Source organism: Saccopteryx bilineata, chromosome 1 (assembly GCF_036850765.1).
Source record: "Saccopteryx bilineata isolate mSacBil1 chromosome 1, mSacBil1_pri_phased_curated, whole genome shotgun sequence".
Taxonomy (NCBI): domain Eukaryota; kingdom Metazoa; phylum Chordata; class Mammalia; order Chiroptera; family Emballonuridae; genus Saccopteryx; species Saccopteryx bilineata.
This window is the reverse complement of record NC_089490.1, coordinates 29,880,323-29,907,193: the sequence shown is the minus strand read 5'-3', so window position 1 is coordinate 29,907,193 and position 26,871 is coordinate 29,880,323. Positions and strand designations below refer to the sequence as shown.

Here is a 26,871-nt window from a genome sequence, read left to right as displayed (position 1 = left end):
CAGAGATGAGATTTTTATAACACAGTACCGTCTGCATCTCCATAAGAAGTCAGAAGGTAAGGAAGCCCGAAATTCTGAGAAGAGGCAAATATAAGGGATGCGGTAATGGCCTCACCATTCTTACAGGGTTCCATTTGTTCTAGTTGACTTTTTGGTAGAAATGAAGAAAATTGAATATACTTTGGCCTGAGTTGCTTTAAAAAATGAAAGTCTTGACAAATTTAGATTTTTAATCCTGGAAGAAAGCTGAGGTTGTTTATGTCTTAAGGGCTGCAAATAGTCTCATCTTCTTTTCTATATTTTACTCTTATCCTTCAGGAAAATATTAATGGTCACTTATTTGGCAAAAATTTTTAAAGACATTGTAGTTATTCTGCAGCAAGATATTTGATCCCCCTTTCCTTAATTTAAAACCAAACGGATTATGTCTATGTTAACTAGGCTTAAAACAATGTTTTTCATTCTGGGACATGTGAATCTTGTTATACAAGCGTTTCTTTTAGAAAAAAAAGATCAACCTATCCCAGTTAGATATAATGAATTTCAGGCCACTTGAGTCACTGTTGCTAATGTTGAAAGGGGTAAGTACATAAAACTGTTGCTATAACATTTTCACTTGGTATTTGTGTCTAATATACTTGTTACTAAAGTCTTCTAAATTAAAATCAATCCATGGCATCATTTCTTAATTAACTCAATGTTTGTTTTCCAAACATAGAATTTGATTTAAAACTCATGGAGATTTAACTGCATGCAAGTAGTTTCAAATGGGAAGCAGAGACTTCATGCTCTTTGTGACTGTGAACACTAGGAAAGTGTGGGTAGGTAAGATAGGGAGGTCTCTTTGACTCCGTTTCACTTGTAATTTAATAGCCAGACTTCATTTATTTGTTCGGGTCAACACTCTTCTATATCCATATATTTGGTTACATGACGGTGATTGACAAGTAATAGGGTTATTTATACAAAGTCACGTAACTAAGGAACAGAGCTCATGAGACTTTAACTTATAGTTTGAGTTTACTATTGGATAGCTCTACCTAACATCATCATGTCCCTTGTTTTCACAAGAGCACCAACAAAAGGTAAAGGTACAGTATTTTCGATCCATGGTTGGGAATACGGGCACACAGAGGGCTGACTTAAGTTATACTCAGATATTCGACTGCGCAAGGTGTTGGCACTGCTAACCTCCCCATTGTTCAAGGGTCAGTTGTAAATGTAAACATGTTTCACTGCGTAGTTTACTAACAAACACATTTCATTTGCAGAATGATAAGTTTTTTCTTGGTAGAACACTTCAAACTAACTTTATTTCTTAAATTGTAAATTTCCTTTAACCAATTATAATTAGAAACTAGATCAGTATTCCTTCTGGGGGAAGAAATGCAATGTGCACAAAAAATTTTGAGTGTCTATTGTTTACATAATACAACTTAATCAAAGTAAAGTGAAGACAGAATTTTCTTGTGGGAGACTGGAAAGAATGAACTTGCTAAAGATGAAGTAAGGAAGTCTTGAAGAGTGCTTCGAGTTAAATGATAAGAAACACGATGTTTGAGCAGTAGTTCTCACACAGGCTTCCCTCAGGGGACGTTTGGCAATGTCTTAAGACATTTTTGGTTGTCACAACAAAGAGAGGTGGCTTGCTACTAGTGCCTCATGGGCATGGACCAAGGATGCTGCTACAGCATCCTACAATGCACAAGATAACCCCCCATAATGAAGAATTATCAGGTCCAAAATGTCAATAATGCCAAGGTTTTAGAAGAATTTCAAAGAAGCATATCATTTGATAATACTTGAAGATATTTATTGAGAAGACCAAAATTAATCTTTTATAGCAATTTAGATTTATTTTTTTATTTTATTTTTTTTTTTTTGCACTCTTAAGCTGGAAACGGGGAGAGACAGCCAGACAGACTCCCACATGCGCCCGACCGGGATCCACCTAGCACGCCCACCAGGGGCGACGCTCTGCCCACCAGGGGGCGATGCTCTACCCCTCCGGGGGGTCGTTCCTCCGCGACCAGAGCCACTCCAGCGCCTGGGGCAGAGGCCAAGGAGCCATCCCCAGCGCCCGGGCCATCCTTGCTCCAATGGAGCTTGGCTGCGGGAGGGGAAGAGAGAGACAGAGAGGAAGGAGGGGTGGGGGGTGGAGAAGCAAATGGGCGCTTCTCCTTTGTGCCCTGGCCGGGAATCGAACCCTGGTCCCCCACACACCAGGCCGATGCTCTACCGCTGAGCCAACCAGCCAGGGCCGCAATTTAGATTTTTTAAAATACTGTAGAGACATATCTGGTTGTGACGTTCCCCTCCTGTGGCTTCATCCATGCGTTAGCTAATTTATTAAGGCATTTCTGTGGAAAAACTCCAAGTCAGCTCTCTCTCTCAGACATAGGTATCTACGTGGTGGAACAGATCCTCACCAGTGGCTACAGGTGACAGCCCTTCCTCCTCAGCCTTTCTCAAGCTGGGTCTAGCAAGGAGAAAGGCAGCCCAAACCAGGGGTTACTGCAGTGATCACCATACTCTGAGTCCCAATGGTCAAGCTTTATTTATTTCAGCAAGATCCCTACTGGCTTCTACATTTTATTTCTATTTATGTGCTAGTGGTTTCAAAAATGCCAATAAAACAGGTTTTGGGCTTAGGCAACTAGCACTGATTTTTATCTCTTTAATGGTCGGTATTATTATTGTTTATTTTTTAGCATCTGCAAACGGTCTCCTCCTGGTCTAAGCTGCTTGAGTGGACTGATTCAACTATATTAAGAGCAAAATTCTTTAAGCCCTGCTGAAGGGAGTCGAATACACATAAATTGGAGGGTGACCTAACTTTATCATGGAACCTGAGGACTTTGATTCTGAGGACAAAGAGATATTAAGCTGGGATATTAATGATCTAAAACTGCCACAGGTATGTACTTGCTATAAGAATTTGCCTTCAACACAGGGTGGGGTGGAGCAAAAGTAGGTTTACAGTTATTCGTATAGAAAATAATACAGTTGATAAATAATAAAACAAGAATACTTGGCTGGTTGGCTCAGTGGTAGAGCGTCGGCCTGGCATGCAGAAGTCCCAGGTTCGATTCCCGGCCAGGGCACACAGGAGAAGCGCCCATCTGCTTCTCCACCCCTCCCCCTCTCCTTCCTCTCTGTCTCTCTCTTCCCCTCCCGCAGCGAGGCTCCATTGGAGCAAAGATGGCCCAGGCGCTAGGGATGGCTTCTTGGCCTCTGCCCCAGGCGCTGGAGTGGCTCTGGTTGCGACAGAGCGACGCCCCAGAGGGGCAGAGCGTCGCCCCCTGGTGGGCGTGCCGGGTGGATCCCAGTTGGGCGCATGCGGGAGTCTGTCGGACTGTCTCTCCCCGTTTCCAGCTTCAGAAAAATACAAAAAAAACCAAAACAAAACAAGAATAAATCCTGTGTTTCATGTACTTTCAACTATAAAACTACTTTGCCCCATCCTGTATTTGGCTATAAAGCCTTAACTATAAACCTGCTAAGACTTGGAAGGAAATCAGTGCGGGGCTCAACTGGGCCAACTCCTCTCCTCTAAAGCCTCAGCTAGACATCCGACCGAGGAACTTTACAATGAGATGCCACAGCCTGTGATTTGAGTGGGCCTTCATTTATGAGAGTCCCCACACCTCTACCCCCATTCCAGACTGAGGCAAAGAAAATGCTACTTCCCTTCTCTTTCAAAGCTGGCTTGGCACAGGTCACACCCACCGTGGCTATCTAGAAGAATAAAACCCATGATGATGTATTTGCCCGTAGACTGACTCTTCATAATGTACATGTGCCCATACAGCATTATCTGCTGTAGTAGTGAGGGTTTTAAACTAAGTCTGTAACTGGAATGTGGAGCTGATAGTGCCTGGGAGGGGCATGGCGTGCTCTTCTAGAACTCTGCAGATAATCCACGCACACCAGGCTGCTTTCCAGCTGTAGAATGACTTTTTTTTTTTTTTAAGTGCATTTGTTTTTCTTTTTAAAAAACATTTATTTGTTGATTTTTAGCAAGACAGGAAAGGAGAGAAAGAGGAAGACAGGAACATCAACTGTTCCTGTATGTGCCCTCTCTGGGGATCAAACTGGCAACCTCTGTGTTTCGGAACGATGCTCTAATCAACCAAGCTACCTGGCCAGGGTTGTAAAATGACTTTTATTTCACGTTATCTTGGTCTTCACTTTGACGGTTGACTTTCTAACTCTTAATTTGGTAGAAAACATGGTTTAGCACTGACCTCCTTGAACTTCCTCTCTGATACCTGAAAGATGCTTCACTGAAGGTTGTTTGACAAGGAGACTAGGAGATGCTAAGACCGGCAACCAGCACTACCAAGTACTGAAAAGGTTGAGCTAGTCCACCTGATTCCGGGGGACCAGAAACTTAAGTTACCCCAAGCAGCGAAGAAGGAGTAGAGGTTCCGGAGTCCTGACTTATAACCATTCCAGATTTCACTCTTACGAAAACTTCCAGAGCATTCCAAACTGTACTCTAATTTTCTTTTGCTTCTCTTTATGTTTAAATCCTTTAAAACTTTTTCTTTTGTTTCTTTGTCTGTTGCTCTTTGAAATACCCCCCCCCCCACATTAGGTCTTAGAAAAGTGGAGGATACGAGTGTGCCCTACTTACCATTCACTTAAGGATGATTAAATAAACCTGAGTTATAATACCTGTTTTAGGTACTTGTTTTTTGTAGTTGTTCTTCATCGGTTTACGATTGTGGTAGCTGTTAAGGGGAAACTTACTCCTGGTTCAAGGACTTGTATTCTTCCTACTTCTAATTTTTTTTAATAAGATTTTATTTATTGATTTTTTAGAGAGAAGAGAGAGAGAGAAAGGGGGGTGGGGAGGAGCAGGAAGCATCAACTCGTAATAGTTGCTTCCCATATGTGCCTTGACCAGGTAAGCCCAGGGCTGCAAACCGGCAACCTCAGAATTCCAGGTCGAATGCTTTCACCCACTGTGCCACCACAGGTCAGGCCATTCCTGATTTCATGATTGCAACTCTCAAATATAAAATGGGCATCCTCAAAATCAAGAGTTGAAGTAAAGTCCTGGCTGGGTTGCTAAGTGGGTAGAGCATCATTTCCGCATGCTGAGATCATGGGATTAACCCCTGGTCAAGGCACATATGAGAAGCAACCAGTGGGTACACAACTAAATGGGAAAACAACTTAGTTTTTTCACTAAGAGAGAAGAGTACTTCTCTCTTTCTCACTTGCCTTCCCCTCACCCCCTCTTCTTTCTCTGTCTCTCTCAAATCAATGGGAAAATTAAAACACACACACACACACAAAAAAAACAGAGTTGAAGAAGGCAGGTCCCTAGATGACTTCGCAATGCCAGAGCCCAGAGCAGGAGTTTGGATGGGGTCTGAGGATCCCCTGAAGTGACAGGCAGCGCTGTGTACTGGTATCCATTTTTTCCCTGGAACGGAGGACCCGTATCATCCATCGTATCTGGAGACAGAAGAAAGCACTGCTTCCCTGGAGGGAGTCTCAGCGCTCACGAAAGCGCATGTTCCAACACGAATTCCCAAAATACAAGCGTTCTCAGCTACCCGAGACATTAAACTGAAAAATTTACAACAAAAATACACATTCGGTTTTTGAAATATATCATTTGTAGTTGACAGAAAAAGATTGATTTCTTATGGAAATAGCTAAGTGCCTTGCAATGTGTTAAAAGTGCAAATACCCCTTAAAAGTTTCTAAGCAGAGACAACACCCTCCTGGGCTGGGTTTGTGCGGACTCTGGAATTGTAGCAAGAAACAGTTGAGGTGGAAAATGGAAGGTCTTGGAAGGATTTCCAAGCGTATCTGATTTTTACGTTTTGTGAGCAAACCTGGAGGCAGAGCGGTGAACTAGGAGAGGCAGAAGTCTGGGGACATAGCCCACGCACTGAATTCCAGTCCTGCCTCTTTTTATTTGTAGAGCCTCAGGGAGTTGTTGACCTTTTCCCAGACTCCCGTTCTTCTTCTGAAAATGAGATGGTGGCACTAAAATGAGATGGTTTCTCTCTCTTTTATTTAATTTTTTTAAAGATTTTATTGATTGATTTTACAGAACAGGAGAGAGAAAGGGAAGAACGAGAAGCATCAATGCCCAGTTGACTCACTCTAGTTGCTCACTGACCCTAAATGGTCTCTAACATACCCTGTGAGTTCTTACGGTCCAGGATTCCGTGGCCTGAGATTTAGGAGGTGGCCTGCATTCTAAAAGTGCTGGCCCAGGCCTACTGCGATCCCTGGAACATATTAAACAACAGACGACAAACATGGAATGTATTAACAAATGACTTTATTGTTTATAATCTGTGTGACTGTAAACAAACTGATTTTCTGAAGTCTTGGTTACCTCCTTGGTAAAATGAAAAGAGTAATTCCTGGACCACCCTGCCTAAAGCTCTCTGCTATTCAGAGCAGTGTTTCCCAAAATGTGTTCAGTAGAGTACTGTATAAGTTACAAGGAATGTTAGTGGGTATTGTGAAAAAGAAGAAGAGAAATGCCCCGTTCAGCGGAGTTAGACAGATGTCTTTACAGCAGACGTGGGGCCTTCTCCCCATCCTGTGTGCTGGTGGCTCTCCCAGTGGGAAGCTGGGGTAGGCAGTGTTACCCTCGCTTATTTTTTACCGTGGCGCCCTTTTTTTTCATGGAGTCCCTCAGGTGATCACTCCTCCTCAGACCACCTGTTTGGGTGTTTAAAAAAAAAATGTTGCTTAAAGGATCAAATGCAATGGTTTGTTATTATTTTACATTTCCCCAATTTCATTCTCTGTTGCACTCAGTCAAAGAATTTCTAGTTCATTTTTTTTAAGATTTTCTAGTCCAGCCAGGATCGCTAACTTGTGGGCAAACTCCTGCAACTTGTAAACAAATTCCTTTCCCGTTAATCCGTTTACATGGTTCGAGTTTCCCGATGGGCACCTGAATGAACCCTGACTGCATCAGGCCCTGGAAATTCTATATCCCTTTACCTGTCTCAGCTATATCAAGATTTATGGGTTAATTTTTGACAACAGTAAATGGTGATGTCCTTACCAGGATATCAGACATTTCTGAGTGACTAGAATGTGCCAGACACTATGACAGGCTCAGGGATACAGCTGTCATGGAGCTGTGTTAACCTCCATGAAAGTACCCATGATCTTCTGAGCTCAGGGGAAAAGATTAGCGCCCCAATAGAGAAGCAATGCCATGTAGAAAAATGCTTGAGGCGCTTAAAGGAGGAAGTCTGTAACTCAGCATGCCCTGGGCATGGAAAGCAAGGCAGAGCCTCTGGCCAAGGCCTTTCTCCAGGGAAGTGCATTGCAAAATGAGGGAGGGTTAGGGCAGGCGAAGAAAGCGATCAAGACAAGGAAGGCAGAGTGGGGCACCGAAGTCCGAAGCTATTCAAATCTGCAGCTGAGGCAGCTTTAGCAGGCTATGCTATGAGGACTGGGTTATTTTATAGGCTGTGGGAAGCCACTAGGCCAGGGGTCTCAAACTCGCAGCCCGCTGAACAATTTTGTGCGGCCTGCAGACTAATCCACGAAGTTCAAAATATTTTGGATAAAATTAAGTAAGCCTAGGGGCCTACTTGTATTTTTCATTTCTCTAGCATCCTAGCTAGATATTAGCTTAGTTAACAGCAGTTGTGATGCGAACTACAGTTTCTGGTCGTTTTGTGACACTGAGTAAACTGCATGTACGATTGTGCTTGTTGTACTGATTTTTTTTTTTGTTTTCAACTGCAGTGAGAAAAGTGCTGCGTAACAGTTGCCTTTTGTAGACCTAGTGCGGCCCGCCGAACGGCTGTGATCTTGCTCTGCAGCCCACATGCTGAGTTGAGTTTGAGACCCCTGCACTAGGCGGTTTGGGCAGGAAAGCATCAGGGTCAGACTTGGGATTACAAAGGAAAAGCTCCTTGCCCTCAATAAGTCACCCCTCCCGGTTTGCCTCGTGGATGTTTCCTCCTCCTCTCAGCTGCAAGTGTGTCTCTGCAAGCCTTCCTCTCGTTTGTGTCTGGTCACTTCTCTAACTTGTGATTATTTTGATGCTATCTCTCTTTAATCCAGTCCTCAGGGAACCGGCACAGAACTGCAGACACTTAAATTACTCAAAACCATCACTGATACATGTCTGTTTATTCCAATTCTGCGCTTTGAAAGTCCAACTATAATTGCTTTAGGGTTTTCTTGGTGTAGGGAACAAATGTTTGCTGTTGGTTTAGTTTAACCTTCATAAAAAAATGTACATTGCATGATCCCAGGGAAGTGTCACACTCTCGTTAACACTGTTGGAATATTTGAGAGTGTTGAATCCCTAGGAAATTCTTTTTTTCCAGTTGAAAATTGAGAAGAGAATCAGCCCCTTTTTCTTCTAAATAGTGCCCACTTTCTGCAGGGAGATGAGAGTACCCACTCCATTCTTAACAGCAGCCAGCTTCTCTAAGCACAAGCACAGGTGTTTCAGCAGCACCACAGGAGACAAACACTCTGAATCACTTTGTGCCCGAGCACGAGCAGTTCTCAGCTTCACCTCATGGCCCAAGCCACACCGAATCAGGGACTCACAAAATTCCGAGATTTTATAGAGGAAAAAATAAAGATATTCGTACATAGGTTAAATAGACATGCAGGCCAACCTAAAACCTGGTGAGTGAACTGAAGTCACATCTCCGATTACTGTATTCCCCCACGTATAAGGTGCTTCCGTGTATAAGATGCACCCTAATTTTGGGACCCGAAATTTGAAAAAAAAAAAATGGTTTTACATAAAGTTATTGAACTCAAGTTTTATTTATCATAAAATTCATACAACGCCTCATCACTGTCAAAATTCCCATCCATTAGCTTGTCCTCATCTGTGTCTGATGATGAATCACTGTCTTCATAGATTTCCTCGTCCTCAGTTCCATCTATGGCATTTGAAATGCCATAACCACTGGAGAAGATGCACCCAGTTTTTAGACCTCAAAATTTTCAAAAAAAAAAGGGTACGTCTTATACATGGGGTAATATAGTAGTTAATTCCTGGATCATGATTTTTAACCAGGAAATTTTCTTTTGCCTGTGAAGGAGAGGAGCGACAAATTATTAGCAAACCTGAATTTCTGAGCTCTTTCTGTGTATTTGTGCGACTAAACGTGAGCAGAATGAGCCTGTGGTGGTCATGTTCGTGTCTTGGTGCTAGCGCGGTGAGAGGTACCAGAGTCTGGACTCCTCGTCAGTCACTGTCTGGCTGCAGGGTCAGGTCGCGTTGTTGTTGGTCTGACGCAGAGACTTGGTCTTCTTTGTCCTCTTTGTCCAGTTTTCCTGACCTCCTTATACTTCCTGGGGCAGCACCACCTGTATGGGCTCCCATGGTCATCGGGGTCCCTGTGATTAGGGCCAGGATTCTTCTGCTGCCCTGTGCTTCTGGCGAGATGGGCCCGGGACCGTTCCTGCCTCAGTGGTAGCGGAGCTAGCTCTCTCTTGAGCACCTGTCGGGAGGTCCCTGGCTTCTAGGGTGGACCGGGAAAGGGAAGAGAGAAGAGAAAGGAGAGGTAGGCAACAGAGAGAGTTTGAAAGCGGGACACTCTGGCTCCCCTTAGTTAGGAACTTTTTGTCCTGAGTTCTGACCCCTTAACGAAGGAAGGAAAAGGCAGGTTTAGCCTAAGCAGGAGTTCTTGATGTAACTCAGAAGCATTTTGTTGAATTGAGTTTCACCTTTGGATAATACTTAAGAGTTTGGTTTTCAGTTGGCTCAGAAGAGAGATGTTCTTGAAAGGTTGTGTGTAAATCAAAATGCTGGTTAAATTGTTTTTCTGTGTTACATAAATAACATCTAATTTTTTCTCCTCTATTTGATTTTCTGGCAGATGTCTGTTTGCTATCCCTGTTTTATTTGGAAATATTTATTTACAAGGACTTAATAAGTTATTATTATTAAAGAAAACTTGGTAGATAATTGCTTTATATGAGACCAGACTGTATTCCAAACAAATATCAATTTTAATATAATAATATGATAATGTGGATATTTTTGATGCCTTATTTCAGAATTTTTATTTTGTTAGTTTTATATAACAGCATAGTAATTCATTCTTAATGTACCCTATTAAAACTTCAAGTAGTAGTAAATTAAAAAGAGGAAAGGATGAAGGGTGGTCTATGATTACTTAGAATTTTAAAGATTTTGAGTGAGAGAATTAGGTATCTTAGTAAAAGATTGCACACAGGAGTCACAGAAACATTAATGAAGTCCCCAAAGTTGTTAACAATGAGATTATAAAATATAAATTAGTTAGATTTATATGTTGAAAACCTTAAGAATATTCCCCTTCAATTATAAACTTCTTAACCAAGAGGAAAAACAAAGAGTTACTCATGAAAGTTAGAAATTAAAATAAACAAAAGGTTTAAAAATATATATATATTTTGTGGGGTTTACTAAACATGATTTAAACATGATTATTCTTTCCTTTTACCTTTTACCTCCCCTGTGCCTTAAATTTAAAAGGCTTTCTGCAATCCCTTTTATTCATTGGACATATGGGTTCCTTTGCATTACTGTGATCTGGCTTTTTCTTAATTTCAGTGTCAAAAGTTAGCGAAGATTCCACAAAGCACCAGGTCAAAAGACGGGGCATAAATAAATAGCCAAGGGAATACCTTGAATACTTTTACTCCTAGTAATTTTCTTAAGTCCATACTTTGTTAAAATTGTTGTATTATTAACGGTACTGGGAATGTATGGCGCCAGTGGAGGGGATGCTGGGAAAAAGCTCAAAAGACGGTAGAATACAGAATGTATCGTGATCGCTAACACACACCTCACAAAAGTTAAAATGATTCGAAACACAGAGTGTGTTCTCCAGTTACAATAGAATCAAGCTAGAAATTACTATCAAAAGACAACAGGAAAATCTTTCAACACATGGAAACTAAATGATATATTTTTAAATAATCCATGGATCAAAGAGGAAGCCCTGAGGGAGATTAAAATATACATTAAACTGAGAGAAATTGGGAAAGAGAGAGAAAGACAGACAGACATGGAGGAGATTTTATTTTCCATCCACGAATAGGGAGTCTGCTTTAACCGGAGCATCTGAACTGCTCTCACAAACACCTGCCCCTCCTCCTGGCTCATGGGATTTATGCCATTGACCACCCTTTTAAAAGGGGCCACTCACCTTTAAAAGATGAAAATCTTGCCTTTTCCAAGTCCACATTGCCCCTACCGCCATTAGCCTAACAACTCTGCTTTGTATTTGAATAATTCAAATCCACCAGTAGATTTTATAGTCCAAAATGTTAGGTGAAGGTACACATTTTAACATCTTAACCTGCCTTTTTATTATTTCAAAAGATAAAGTGTTCTGCTTTCCCTGGTATTTCTGTGACAGCAAACAAGCAGCCTTCTCTGGAGCTCAGGTCAGAGGTAGCGGAGAGAAGGCGGGTGGAGAAGGCAGGAGGTGAGCTACTTCTCTCACCCGGGGACACTGGGTTTCATCCCACTCAGAATTACCAAGAAATTGAGGGACGGAGGGAGAGACCTGGGAAAAGCCGTTTGTTCTGCATCTGGGCCTGGCTGGGCCCCTTTCCTGGGAATGCTAAGGCAGCAAGCTGCCAGGTGGATTTGAGGGGACATCCCTTCCAGGCGCCACACTCCTGTGAATTTCACCCTTCTCTTCTGGGCCACTTCCCCTTCCCATGTGACAGGAGTTACTTGAAGGACCAGCTTTTGTCATTGCCCTGAAAAGGAAGCTGGTGGCACCAGAGCTACACAGATTAAGCGTTGTTTTATAGGCGCTTGGACTCCTGTCTTGCATTTGGCTTGGCAAAGTGTAAAGCATGAAGTGACCTCTCTGTGGGTCCTTTGTCTCCTGAAAGCTGCTGGCTTCTACATTGGCTGGCTGTGTGCGGCCCTGGGTGTAACAGAGTAACAGCTTAAGCCAATGTGGTACGGCTGTGTGTCGGGCACTGTTATAAACGTTTTGTGTATGTTAACCAATTCGATCCTCAAAACAGCCCTGTGAGGTAAGTTTCCTTGTTACAGAAAAGGAGGCAGGTACTGGGTGGGCAACGAACTTTGTAAAGGCTCACACTGGCCATCTGTATCCATTGGCCATGCTCTTAGCCAGGAATTGGCAAAATTTCTGTAAAGGGCCACACAGTAAATATTTTAGGCTCCGTGGGCCATCCAGTTTCTGCCGTGGTGGTATAAAAGTATTCAGGAACAACAGTCAAATGAATGGACATGATTCTGTAAAACTTTATTTACAGCCTGACCAGGTGGTGGTGCAGTGGATAGAGTGTTGGACTGGGACATGAGGAGGAAGGTTCAGAACCCCGAGGTCGCTGGCTTGAGCATGAGCTAATCTGGCTTGAGTGCGGGCTCACCAGCTTGAGCATGGGGTCGCTGGCTTGAGCCAAAAGGTCGCTGGCTTGAAGCCCAAGGTCACTGGCTTGAGCAAGGAGTCAATTGCTCTGCTATAGCCCCCCAGTCAAGGCACATATGAGAAAGCACTCAATCACCATCTAAAGCAGGGGTCCCCAAACTTTTTTACACAGGGGCCAGTTCACTGTCCCTCAGACCGTAGGAGGGCCGGACTATAAAAAAACTATGAACAAATCCCTATGCACACTGCACATATCTTATTTTAAAGTAAAAAAACAAAACGGGAACAAATACAATATTTAAAATAAAGAACAAGTAAATTTAAATCAACAAACTGACCAGTATTTCAATGGGAACTATGCTCCTCTCACTGACCACCAATGAAAGAGGTGCCCCTTCCGGAAGTGCGGCAGGGGCTGGATAAATGGCCTCAGGGGGCCGCATGTGGCCTGCGGGCCATAGTTTGGGGACCCCTGATCTAAAGGAACTGCAACAAAAGAATTGATGCTTCTCATTTATTTCCATTCCTGTCTGTCTGTCCCTATTTGTTTCTCTCTTTGAATCTCTCTCTCTTTGTCACACACACACACAAAAAACCCCTCCGCAAAACTTTGTTTACAAAAACAAATGGTAGGTGGGCTTTGGCCCAGGGTGCTAGTTTGCAGACCCAAGCTCTTAATCACTAACCTGTCATGTACATAAAACCTCTCATATTTCCTCAGACCTACCTCAGCTCTCATGACGTTTCATTCAAACAGGCACTGTTATATAAGGCTTGCTGCTCTTTACAGTACTGTTTGAAGTGTGTGTTATCAGTGTCCCCATTTCGGAGAAGAACAAACTGAGCCTTCAGAGACAAAATCACTTGCCCAGAGTCTCAGGTTACAGAGTTCTTTGGCATGTTCTAAACTTGAAATCTGACTCAATAAACCACCAGTGCCCTGATCACTCCTTCTAGAATCTTCCAGTTTAATCATCTATAATATTCTTAGTGAAAAATGTTCTTATACCACGCCAGGGCTTTGGAAGCTGCAGGGTTGGACACAGTGCACGTTTGACTCCTGAGACTGCTTGATAGTTCTCACTCTAAGAATGGGGGGTGTCTCTCACATGGAGCAGCTGTGCACCAAGGCAGGGCCTACGGAATGAGAGCCACACATCAATGACTAACGTTTATTAAGCTCTTCATGCTGTGCTAAGTATTTTTTATATACTATCATATCTAATTCTCAGAACTACTCTTAAGGTAGGCAGGTCTTGTCAGTCCTGTTACACAGATGAAGAAAGAGATGCACAGCCCTGGCCGGTTGGCTCAGTGGTAGAGCATCGGCCTGGCGTGCAGGAGTCCCGGGTTTGATTCCCGGCCAGGGCACACAGGCGTCGCACACAGGAGAGACGCCCATCTGCTTCTCCCCCCTACCCCCCTCCTTCCTCTCTGTCTCTCTCTTCCCCTCCCGCAGCCGAGGCTCCATTGGAGCAAAGATGGCCCAGGCGCTGGGGATGGCTCCATGGCCTCTGCCTCAGGCACTAGAATGGCTCTGGTTGCAACAGAGCAGCGCCCTAGATGGGCAGAGCATCGCCCCCTGGTGGGCATGCTGGGTGAATCCTGGTCGGGCACATGCGGGAGTCTGTCTGACTGCCTCCCTGTTTCCAACTTCAGAAAAATACAAAAAAAAAGAAAAGAAAAGAAAGAGACGCACAGAAAGCCAAATAATTGATTCTGCAATAATTGAGTGTCCCGGTTGAGTTCAGTGTTCACACCCAGGGAAGAGAGGCGGTCCTGGGCAAGGAGAGAGAAGTTGTCAGTCAGAGTGAACTCTTCCTCACTCCTCTCCTTGCTTGAGGCACATGAACACGGGAGGAGAGAAAAGGGAAGAAGAACTCCACGGGGCAGGGAGCAGCTCCCAGAATCCCCCCCACACCTGGCCCTCCAGTCTTCCCACTGCTGGTAACTCTGCATAAACCTAAACATTCTTAGTAAGGCAATACCCAGTGGTATGAGATATTATCTCACTAACCTGCCACAGCGTTTTCCACATTAACTGTGTCACCACACAATAATATTACTTGACCCTCAGAGATTCTCAGTGAGAAATGGTCATAACTCTTATCACCCAGGGCTAGAGAAGCAGCCACTGCGAAGAACTCAGAGGGGGCTGCATTATAACTTATTTTGGTCCAGGGCGCAAAGGTTCCATAGACACAGCAGTTGTGTCACTGCTGCTGGGCTGTGTTCTCAGATCTCACCATCAGAACTGAACCCAGGTTGGTCTTTGCCGAAGGTCTCTCACCTAGCTCTTGAGCGTCAAAACAGCCTTCGTGTCTATTGATGCCACCGTGATGGACAGTTGTGTCTTCCAGCTTAAATGATAATGATATCCTTTGTGTTTCCATAAGACTGTGCAAAAGACCGACTGGTTCCAAGAGTGGCCCGATTCCTACGAGAAGTACATCTACAGCTCAGAGGACAGGAACGCGCAGAGGCACCTGAGCAGCTGGGCCATGCGCAACACCAACAACCACAACTCGCGCATCCTCAAGAAGTCCTGCCTGGGCGTGGTGGCGTGCAGCCAGGACTGCTCTACCCCGGGGGGCCGCAAGATCTACCTGCGGCCGGCCATCTGCGACAAAGCCCGGCAGAAGCAGCAGAGTGAGTGGGGCTCGCTGGTATTGGAGAGGAAGCTGGTGTCCATTCAAATGCTCCTGCCCGGATGGGCCACTACATCTTAGCACATCCCAAGGACCCAGCCATTACCTGGGAGTGTGGTGGAGACTAACCATCCCTCTTGTCCCCCATGAGGGGCTGCCCCACAGATCTCCCGTGAACAGAGCACCCTCCATTACAACTCTCCCTTGAGTTAAAGGCACCTGACTCAAGACCTCACTTTTGGGACTCACATTGATTCATCAGTATGTCCAGATAAGGTTTAGGAGAAAGTTGTATTAGACTACCCTCCTGACCTCCTGGGGAACGGGTCCCTACATGATCTCAAGGAGTGGTTTGATCTGGACCGGGCACACTGAGACCGAATTTGAGATTAGACTCAATTCCGCGGCATTTAGGTTCATGCCTTGATCACATGCAGAAATATGTACTCATTTTGTTTTTTTATCGTAGTCATCGGATTGTGAAATCCATTCAGCATTCCCTGTGCCTTGACCATTTCAGGCCTTGAGTTATTTCATGTTCTTTCCTTTGACTTATGTTCAAGATTTGCTCTCAGTGCAGGATTTAATATCAGTTATTTACACTTCAGTGAAAATTTAGTAGCTGTGTTCTCTCTCCCGTGTGACTTTGCTCCTTGACCCTTAGTTCTACTCATGAATTAAAAAATTTTTTTCTTCTGTACAAAGAATTTCAAGGGAAGGATTATCTGCTTATAAGAGCTCTTGCTTGAACCTATGAGACATCCGTGCTATAGGCTGCTCCCTCTACCCACGTGTGAGAGTGATCTGGACAGTTATGGTGGTCAGGCTTCCTAGGGCCAGGGGTAACTTAAAAGTGTGCCAGGTGTATTTTCCACCATCCTGGGGTCCAAGCTTACACCTCCAGGGCTGCAGAGGCTCAGGAGTCTGCTGCCATGGCCCAGCTGGGCACCGTCACCTTCCTCTGCTCTTTTGCAGGGAAACGCTGTCCCAACTGCGATGGGCCTCTGAAGCTGATTCCTTGCCGAGGACACGGGGGCTTCCCAGTCACCAACTTCTGGAGGCATGATGGACGCTTCATATTTTTCCAGGTTGGATTCAAGTTAGAGTGATGAGATATCATTTATTTTTAATTCAAGAAATGTTCACAGAGTACAAGGAGTTTCACACAGGTGATGAGAGCCAACACCGACCTAGAGAGAGCAAGAGCCTGGACTCCACACCCCAGCAAGGTTGCCAAGTGCCGACAAGGCAGAATAGCTGGCTGCCTCTGTCTCGGGCCCCTTGGGAGTTAGCAGTCTCATCACACTCAGACTAGCAGCCCTGCCTCATGCGGCGACCTCCAACAAATCCCGGATTAAATACCAGCTCTGATGTCTAAGTTGCTCTGTAAATCTAAACATGTTACTTTAGTCCCCTAAACTCCAGTGTGTTATAAAATCTGGATATTAAGAAGTAAATGGGGCCCTAGCAAGTTGGCTCAGTGGTAGAGCATCAGCCTGACATATGGATGTCCCAGGTTTGATTCCTGGTCAGGGCATACATGAGAATCACCCAGCTGCTTCCCCACCCCTCTCCCTCTCGCTTTTCTCTCTCTCTCTTTCTCTCCCCTTCCCCCCCTCTCTTCCTCTCCTGCAGCCATGGTTGGATTGGAGTGAGTTGGCCCCAGGCATTGAGGATGGCTCCATGGCCTCCGTCTCAGGTGCTAAGAAGAGCTCCGGTGCTGAGCGATGTAGCAATGCACCAGATGGGCAGAGCATCCCCCCCGTAGTGTGTTTGCCAGTGGTGGGGGCGCATGTGGAAGTCTGTCTCTGCCTCTCTCCTCTCACTGAATTAAAAAGAAGTTAATGGGGGCAGTAGTCTACAGAGTGGTGAAGAGTGACCTCAGCCAATGGACTGCCTGGATTTGAATCAGTGGAGTACCACGTCTCTGTTCTATGACTCTTCCTATCATGGCTGATCTCAAATCTATCGGCTGTTTTTAACAACCAGATCACAGAATTCCCGAATCTTGAACAACTGGCTCTCAGCGTGGTCGGCTTTAGCACACTTTAAATCCCAGCTCAGCCACTTACTAGGGGAAGTGACCCAGGGGCTATAATCTCTCCACGCCTCAATTTCCTATTCTGTAAACTGGGGGTGATAGTGATAGTATGTACCTTATAGGGCAGTGCTGAGGGTTAAATGAAATCGTGTGCAATAGGCGTTACTTGTTCTCCCGACGATTATGACTTTGCCACGTGGGTAAGAGACACTGAAAATAAGGAGCACCGTAAACAAACACAGGCAGACAAGAGAGAGCTTGGTGGACGTGGGCGGTACATCAAAAGTGAGTCTTTTTTCAGCGATAGCAACACACACTTGAGACAGCAGGGCAGAATTTTATACACCGTAAAGTACTATCTAGTCATTTATTTTACTTCCTTGTCCCCTTTAAGTCAAAGGGAGAACACGATCATCCAAAACCAGAAACCAAATTGGAAGCCGAGGCCAGACGAACAATGAAAAAAGTGCACACGGCGTCTTCCTCCGCCTCCTTAAAGCTGAACCGGGGCCCGGACACAAAGGTGACCTTTCCCCACCGCCACCCCTCTGCTGGGTCAGTGTGTATTTCTCCAGCCGCTTCCCTGCACAGGAAAACCAGGGGTGGTAGCCCGGCAGGCTCATCCCTCGGCGAGCGTCAGTCACGGAGACTGCGCCTGAGGTTTTCGTCTTCACTCCTCCGTCTTTGTAGCGTGCTCTCGGTCCTAACTTCTATATATAATCTTAGACTCATCTTCCCTACGACAGTGAAAAGGAGACTGGAGTTAGAACTTACCCTCTATTTGGCGCTTTATTTCAGTTCTGATAGAACCAAAACTAACTGAAACGATCCACAAATATTAGCCTTATATTTGTTCCCACAAATTTTTATTCTTCCCTAAAACAGATTAGAGTCGACTTTTCAACAGTGCTAGAAGTCCTCTGTATGGCTCAACAAAATGAGGTTAGAGAAAAGTCTGGAGAAAAAAATGAAACAAAACACCTTAGTCTCTGAGACTCCATACGGCACTAAAAAAAATAGAAAAGTCAGAGAGGGAAATGAGAGAGAGAGAGAGAGAGAGAGAAAGAGAGGGAGGGAGGGAGGGAGAGGGAGAGAGAGAGAGGTCCCCTGAGAGTTGTACTGAGTGTAGTTGGGGCACCTGCCTCGCCCCAGGTCTCAGGGGCTGTGCTGGGCTGCACTGTTTGGGCCGCAGGCTCGTGGGGAATGAGGAAGCTGACAGCACACTTATTTGTGTGGAGTCACTCATGCGTGCCTGGGGGAGTCGTGTCAATTTGCTTAACTTATTAACATGAGCTTTTCACTTTCCCTTCCAGTCTGTTCCAGCTGAAGCACAAAGTTGGGGAAGTCTGCCTTTTACTTGGTCTTTCCAGGAAGGCATCCTATTATCTGGTGGTGATGGCGGACCTTTACCAGCGGACGCCCCCCAGAAGTCACTGAATGACTGCTTGTTTAAGAGTTACGGTTTGGAGGGAGCCGCTGATCTGGCAGGCCCCAGTCCGACCCTGGGCCCCACTGAGCTCTATGAGAAATGCAAAGTGCCCAACAGTCGCGCCTACAGCGGTGGAGACCTGCCTCAGCCTCCTGTCCCGGGACTCCTCCCTGACTACGACCATCTGCAGACGTGGAATAAAAACGCTGCTTTGGGGAGAAATCCTCTTAATGACAACGGTTGTCCCAGTTACCCTTCTCCTCAGACCAGCTGGCCTTATGACTTCTCCCCTTCCCAGAACTCTCTAGAACCCCTTTCCCAGCAGATTCCAGTGGAACCGCCTGCAGCCAAAACTAGCTGTCACCCATTGTGGCCAAATGCAGGAGGCGATCTTTATGACGAGAAGGTGCATGTGGATTTTAACAGCTACTACCCTTCCACCATGTGCCATTCACCTCAGGAAGACCCCTTCGTCCTCACCTATGCCCCTTACCCTCACCATCAGTATTCACTGCCGGCCAAGAGCAGCAAATGGAATTTTGATGAAGAAATGAGGTACGTGGGTTTGGATCACTACAACAACGAAATGCTTCTAAACCTCTGCCCTTTAAGATGATGATCCAAATCTGAACCCCTGTGCACTGTTAGTGGGAAGGTAATTTGGTGCAGTCACTATGGAAAACAGTATGGAGGTTTACTCAAAAAATTAAAAGTAGAACTACCACGTGATCCAGCAACCCCACTTCTGGGTAGATATATCTGAAGGAAATAAAATCACTGTCTCAAAGGGATATCAGCATCCCCATGTTCCTTGCACTGTTATTTACAATAGCCAAGACATGGAAACTACCTAAGTATCCACTGCTGGATGAATGGGTAAAGAAGTTGTATAAACAATGGAAAACTAGCGCAAAAAAAGAGAAAGAAGGAAATCCTGCCGTTTGTGACAATACAGATGGACCACGAGGGTATTCTGCTGACTGAAATAAGTCAGACAGGAAGACAGATACTGTGTAATCTGACAGATGTGTGGGATCTGAAGAAGAGAATTCAAATTCTAGAAACAGATCCAATTTGTGGTTTCCAGAGGCAGAGGGTAAGGGGTGGGATAAAGGGTAAATGTCAGTTATCTTCGGATAAAAGTCTAGAACCAGATACATGGTTTGCAAACATTGTTTCCCAGTTACTATGTCCTATTTAATCCATGGTCACAGAGATTTTCTTCTAGAAGTTTTATATTTTCAGCTCTTACATTTCAGTGATTGTTCCATTTCTAATTTTTGTACGTGGTATAAGGTAACCAGGGTTGAGCTTAATTTTAGTTTTGCATGTAGATATTAAATTGTTTCAGCACCATTTGTTGAAAGTTTCATCACAATCTTTGGTTAAATGAATACTCAGATTACAGCTCCTGTGACTGCTTACAGCAAGGCTCTTTGGGACGCTAGACTTGCATTTCCTTTTTTAGACAACAGTTTATTTCTTCTGGAGTTGATAATTGTATAATTGTCTCATCTCAGTGCTTAGTTCCTATATAACCAACAATAGTTTATCCTGAAACACTGGCCAAGCAATAAAAGCCCTTTTCTTTATATAACTTATATTTTTCTTAAAGTCTTTCTGGAACCTTCTATCTCCTCAAATTTGGACAGAGTGCTCACTAATCCTGCTGCTTTGCTGTCAGCGTGTTGTTGCTCTTCCTCATCATTCTTGGACCTTCTTTCCTCTTTTTTCTCCAGAATTCCATATTTTTTCCTTCTTGGTACAGTCCCTAGTGTTGATGGAGCACATGTCACACTAGTTCCCTAAGGAAAGGTAGGTGGAAGATACATTTTTTTGAGCCCATATGCATGTTTGAAATGTCTTAATTCTATTCTTATACATGAGAGCGTTTAGCTGAGAAGTCTAAGTTGAAAATCATTTCCACTCAAAAATTTTAAAGTCATTGCTCTATTGTCTTCTAGCCTCCAGCATTACTGTTGAGAAGGGTGGATGTCATTTTGATTTCTGGTCCTATAAATATGGCCTACTCTTTTTTTTTTTTTTTTTTTAGGAGCTTTTAGGATATTTTTGTTACCTCTAGTTAATTGAAGTTTCATGATGATGAGCATTGGTGTGGGTCTTATTTTTTTATTTATTGTTCAAGGCCTTTCTTGATACTTTTACTCTGATCATTTGTTTCTTTCAGTTCTGAGAGCTGCTCTTGCATTTAAAAATAATAATGATATTACCACTGTTACCCTGGGGTCTGAGAGCAGCAGCATCTGGTCACTGCACACTGGCCCTGATCTGCTCTCGGGGCATAAATTCATAGAAAAACATGAATGAATAAAATAATACAGAAAATGGTATTAGAATAGCAAGAATCAGCAATTTTGCACAGGAAGCTTGTTTGAACAAACAGGATAAGTTTGGTGCTTTGAAAAGTGTGAAAGCTGCTAGTGAACTCTAGTCTCCTCTATCAGTGAAATGAGCGGAGCTCTTGCAGAATATCCAGGACTTGTCAACAAATCTTGTTATGAAGATGGTTGGCTGATCAAGATGACATTGACTAAGCCGGCAGAACTAGATGAACCAATGAGCGAAGAAGCACATGAGAAACACACAAACTCTCTTGAGGAGTGAAAATGGGACCCCCTGACTAAAGTAATGTGAAACAACTTTTGCATAGTTGTCTTAAATTAGTGACAGATAAAAGATTTAAAATAGCAACTTTTTAGCAGTACCAATGGAAAAAGAAACTACTTAATGCTACAGGAAGAAAATTCTTCATGACTTTCTAATTATTGCAGATGAACACAATATGCGTCTTGTTCACAATACCCTATGATATTTAGGCTAGGCTACAATTTGAATATTCAGAATTCCTGAAATTATTTTGTGGTAACAACTAGTTATAAAAATTATGTAATTCGCCGGGTGGATCTTGGTCGGGCACATGCGGGAGTCTGTCTGACTGTCTCTCCCCGTTTCCAGCTTCAGAAAAATACAAAAAAAAAAAAAAATTATGTAATTCAAGATAACATTGTCATAAGCCTTGTATAATATAACTTTCTTACATCCGTCTTTGAAGTTGGGTCAAAATATTTAATGATTTTCTATTGGGAATGATTGGCAGTGGAATAAGTTTTTATTAGTTGTGCAGTGTCAGATGACAAACAATACTACCTTAACTTTGCAACATATTGTGTTTGCTGCTGCTATTTTGATACAGTGAAGCAATGGCCTTGCAGGAAAACAAGAAATAGTTGAATAATAAAGTCTTCAACTTTGTTAAAAACAATCATTGCCTCTTTTTTCTTTTTCTGGTTCTCTATTTTTTTTTTTAAGTTCAGTAAGAGAGAGGCAGAGAAACAGACTCCCTCATGTGCCCTGACCGGGATCCATCAAGCAAATTCCCTCCTGGGTGATGCTCTTTTCATCTGGGGCCTCTGCTCCATTGCTCGGCAACCGAGTTATTTTAGCTCCTGAGGTGGGGCCATGGAGCCATCCTCAGTGCCCAAGGCCGCCTTGCTCTTACCATTCAAGCCATGGCTGTGGGAGGAGAGAGAAAGATGGGGGAGGGGAGGATAAGCAGATAGTCACTTCTTCTGTGTGCCCTCACCAGGAATTGAACCTGGGACTTCCACACACAAGCCAACGCTCTATCTCAGAGCCAACTAGCCAGGGCCTCTGGTGCTCTTTTTGGAATTGCTTTTAGTTAGGTATTGTACACAACCAATTTTCATTGAGCACCGACTAATACACTCTCCCTGAACATTATGCTCATGCTTGCCAAGTGAAAGGATGTCAACTATGTTTACTGAGCAGTGACTGATTCAAACACCATACTTGGGCATAGAGAAAGTTATAAGACAATACATGACCGAAGGGGTCCAGAACTAGTAAAGTCAAGATAAAGTACAAATAGAAAAATGTAAAAGGCAACTAAAATGGGAACATGGGTACCACTTATTACTACAGCACTGTAATTTATTTTTGATGCTGTCGGGACCTATATGTGTAATCCGTACATATCCTGTGTAGAGCTCGGCTCAGCGCAAGGCTCCTGGGAATGCTCAGTGTGTGTAACTAACGTAGAATGGCCCACATGTAAAGAGATATTAAGGACTACTCAAAAGCAACAATGGAGACTTATTCTGATGTTAGTGAACATGTAGTAAGAATAACATGTCCAAAGTAGGAACTAGTTCTACTAACCTTTGTTTGGCATAAAAACATTAAGGTCATTTATCATTGAGCTCAGAGTGGCAGATCATATGTATGCTTTTGCCCCCTCTTCTTGAGACCTTATTAAATGTCAGTAATAAAGTACAGAAATATAATTAACTCATGAGCCAAGAAAACATAAGGGAGATTACAAATGCATCAGAAATGTCAGCAAATTTCTGGGTGGTGGGGAGTGGATGGAGTGCATATTGACCTGTACTGAGGAGGCTCAGGTGGGAAGGAGGAGGCAGGACGCTGGAGAGGCCATGAGCTGGTGTCCCTGAGCTGCAGGGTAGGGGTGGGAAGGATAGGGGGTCCTTCAGGTCAGCTGTTACCAGGCAGGTGAGCTGGTGTCCCTGAGCTGCAGAGTAGGGGTGGGAAGTATAGGGGGTCCTTCAGGTCAGCTGTTACCAGGCAGGTGAGCTGGTGTCCCTGAGCTGCAGGGTAGGGGTGGGAAGGATAGGGGGACCTTCAGGTCAGCTGTTACCAGGCAGGTGAGCTGGTGTCCCTGAGCTGCAGGGTAGGGGTGGGAAGGATAGGGGGTCCTTCAGGTCAGCTGTTACCAGGCAGGCCCCCTCTCAGCCCACATTCATCCAAACACGTGCCTTGGGGAATAAAAGAAAATAAACATAAAACCCAAGAATTGTCTCAAAAGACATGGAATTATCTGTTCTAGGAGAACTAGGCTTCTACTTGCAGCTCTTGTTTTCCAGAATAAAACCCTTCACACGCTTGCCTTTTGGGAGCCAACCTCTAAAGGTGCTCTAAGGTAAAGACTGACGTTTGATCTTGATGCTAGAAAGATAAACCCAAAGATAAGAAAAAATAAACCCTGTGCCCTGTGTGGCCCTGCAGGGAGCTATTTCCATGGACTCAATGATGTAAACAGTGTTCAGCGCTTTCTGACTTTGAAAATCAACCGCACTCAAATTACAAAAGACCTATAAAAGTTACAGCGCAGAACATAACAGGTGTAAAGGTGTAGTAAGAGTCAAAGTGAAACGACCTGGACACCAGGGCGTGGTTGGAAGGTGGACCTGAGTATCTTGGCAACCACAGGTCCCTCCCAGCTCATAGGATGGGTGAGAGAGAGAAGGAGACCATTCAAAACTGGGGTGAGGGGAGGATGGGGTGAGCTGGAGTGGAAGGTAAGTAACTGCACGTGGTGACTGAGGGAAATAAGATGAGATGAACTTTAAAACCAGAACCAATTCCCAAACTTGCAATCTGAGCTTCCAAAGAAGAAGAAGAATTTGTCCAGCTTCTGACCAGAATCCCTCCCTTAGAAATGAGAGCGTTATCCTGTAAGAAAGGAGGTCTCTGGCCCTGGATGACCTCAGTGGTTTGTTCTGTCGTCATGCAAATATTCATTCCAGAGCAGTGTTTCCTGGACCAGAAGACAAGTAACATATCCCACGTGTTTGTTTTCCTAGCTACCTTTTGCCCTGCTAAGAAAAAAAAAATTAATTTGGGAATCTAAGCATCCTCTGCTAAGCCTCAGGGTTGTTGTTTTTCCCCCCATCCGTCTTAGAGAAATTGTGTTTCTTTGGTATAGTGTAAAATACAATAATGGGACAGTAACCTAGAGACACGGGGTCCTGCGGGCTGCCGCAGGGCGAGGTGCGAAGGCCTGGCAGTTCTTGTCCCTTCCCGCGCCTCTGCAGGACTTCCTGCCAGCACACCAGCTCCTTCTTGTGCACACAGTGGGAACGGCACACCGCCCTCTTCGCTGGGAGATTAAGTAACTTGGATTCAGTTCCCTGACCTCTGAGACTCTTTATATGCCCTTGGAAGGCAGACCCTCCAGGGACTGTCTTCCTCTTGGGTCCCGTTGGTTTTGCTCTGGTTATAAGGGAGATGGAGAACATCCCACTGAGGCACTGAAGTGCACGAGCTATTGAAACTTCACTCTGAGACGCTGCAAGTCTTTTCACAAAGGCTGGGAGAGAAGGTTAAATACTCCGGGACTTTTCCTTGAGAGCACAGAACATCTTAGACATGGTGCCGAATGCTTTCTGCACATTACCATATTTAATCCTCAAAACAACGGTGTAGAAAGTGGTACTGTCTTTATTTCACAAACAAGAAAACCGGGCTCTGAGATGTTATGTAACTTATAACAGTGATTTTTCAACCTTTTTTGAGCTGCGGCACATTTTTTACATTGACAAAATCTTGGGGCACACCACCTACCAAAATGACACAAAATGACACTCTAACACAGTACATATTATACATATAGTTAATAATATAGTTTCTAAGTGTATTTATACTCACTCAGTGTGAAACCTGGGCCTGTTTCGATGAACACAGAAGGGATATCCTGGCAGGAATGGTAGAAAGACACACACGAAGCTCTTCCTCAACAGTTCTCAGTCTCTCTCTGTTTTTAGTTTTTATCGCAGTCAAACTTGAGAAGCTCAGCTCACATAGATATGTGGTTGAAAACGGGAGCAATGTCAAAATAGCTTTGTTGGCCAGAATGGGGAACTCCTTGGCAACAGATAACCAAAAACTGTCCAAAGGAAGATCAGCAAACTTTAGCTTTAAAATTAAGATAACATTGTGATGCATTGTATATCACCCTCTGCGGGGGCCTCTTTTAAAAAGAAAAAGGTCAAATATCTATATACACCATCAGGATAGACATAACCAGCTGAGGCTGAGGCTTCATCTAGTGGTGGCAACATTTACCTCCAGTCCTGACCAGGATTAGAAATCGGGACCATGGGGAGGAGTGGCAGCTTCAACTACTGGCCGTGGCCACACAATGACAAGTGCGCGGCAGCCCGAGCAGAAACCTTCCTGGGTGTGGATGAGAGGCGGCCTACTATTGGTTCATCGCTAGTGGTTGGGATGAATCCTAGAAGGTGATTGGTCAGTGAGCGTTCCCTGTGCCTCCACTCTTCCTGTCACTGATAGCTGGAGGGATTGTGAGGGGGATGTTTATGTTCAGATGGAGGCGGCTGGCAGCAGGCCAGATAAACAGCGGGCCGTATCCGGCACGCTGGCTGTAGTTTGGGGACCCGTTTTTAATTTCCCCATGGCACACCTGACCATGGCTCACGGCACACTGGTTGAAAAACACTGAGTTATAAGGATACCCAGGATGCAGTACCGAGTAAGGGTTAGCTAAAAGTACGAGCCTGGGGGGGGGGGAGGGGGATTGTGGAGATGTTGGTCAAAGAAAGGGTACAAACTTTGCAGTTAGAAGGTGAATAAGTTCTGGATTTCTAAAGCACAGCATTGTCATTGTATCTAACGACACGGTATTGTGTACCTGAAAGTTGCTAAGAGACATTTTTTTTGCCTTTCTTTCCATTTTATTTATTTATTTTAATTAACTTTTTTTTTTTTTTTTTTTACATAAGCAGAGATAGACAGGGACAGACAGGAACGGAGAGAGAGATGAGAAGCATCAATTATTAGTTTTTCGTTGCGCGTTGCGACTTCTTAGTTGTTCATTGATTGCTTTCTCATATTTGCCTTGACCACGGGCCCTCAGCAGACCGAGTAACCCCTTGCTGGAGCCAGTGACCTTGGGTCCAAGCTGGTGGGCTTTTTGCGCAAGCCAGATGAGCCCGCGCTCAAGCTGGTGACCTCGGGGTCTCAAACCTGGGTCCTTCCGCATCCCAGTCCAACGCTCTATCCACTGCGCCACCACCTAGTCAGGCTATTTTAATTAAATTTATTAGGGTGATACTAGTTAACATAATTATACAGGTTTGAGGTGCCCAGTTCTATAACAACTCTGTACAGCATATTATGTGTTCAACACCCCCCCAAGTCAACTCTTTGTCCATCATAATTTCCCCCCCACACCCTCCCTCCTCCTCTCCCCTCCTGGCAATCACCACACTGTTGTCCATGCCCACAAGCTGTTGTTGTTTTTTGCTCTATCCCTCCACCTTCCTCATCCAGCCCCCCACCTCCCCCATCTGTCAATCGACTCTCTGTGTGTGAGTCTTCTCTATTTTGCTTGTTAGCTCATTAGATTTCACATATGAGAGAAATCATATGGCACTTGAGACGAGATGATAAATGTTCTCACCACAGAAAAACCAGAAAATGATCACTAACCTGATCTATGGAGGTGTTAGCTAATGGTATGGTGGTAATGGTATTGCAATATTTAGGTGTATGAAATTAAAGCGTTGTAAGGTATAT

At 44.3% G+C, this 26,871-nt stretch overlaps 1 protein-coding gene across 1 annotated transcript; it reads left to right on the top strand.

Moving 5' to 3' along the window:
- On the top strand, nt 1-21,406 carry GCM1 (glial cells missing transcription factor 1). The gene is made up of 6 exons (XM_066252978.1): nt 1-56; nt 2,712-2,917; nt 14,774-15,026; nt 16,001-16,113; nt 17,461-17,589; nt 18,380-21,406. Exons 2-6 carry the CDS (start codon nt 2,843-2,845, stop codon nt 19,109-19,111), a joined length of 1,302 nt encoding a protein of 433 aa, XP_066109075.1. The 5' UTR covers nt 1-56; nt 2,712-2,842; the 3' UTR covers nt 19,112-21,406.
- Nucleotides 21,407-26,871: the final 5,465 nt, after the last annotated feature.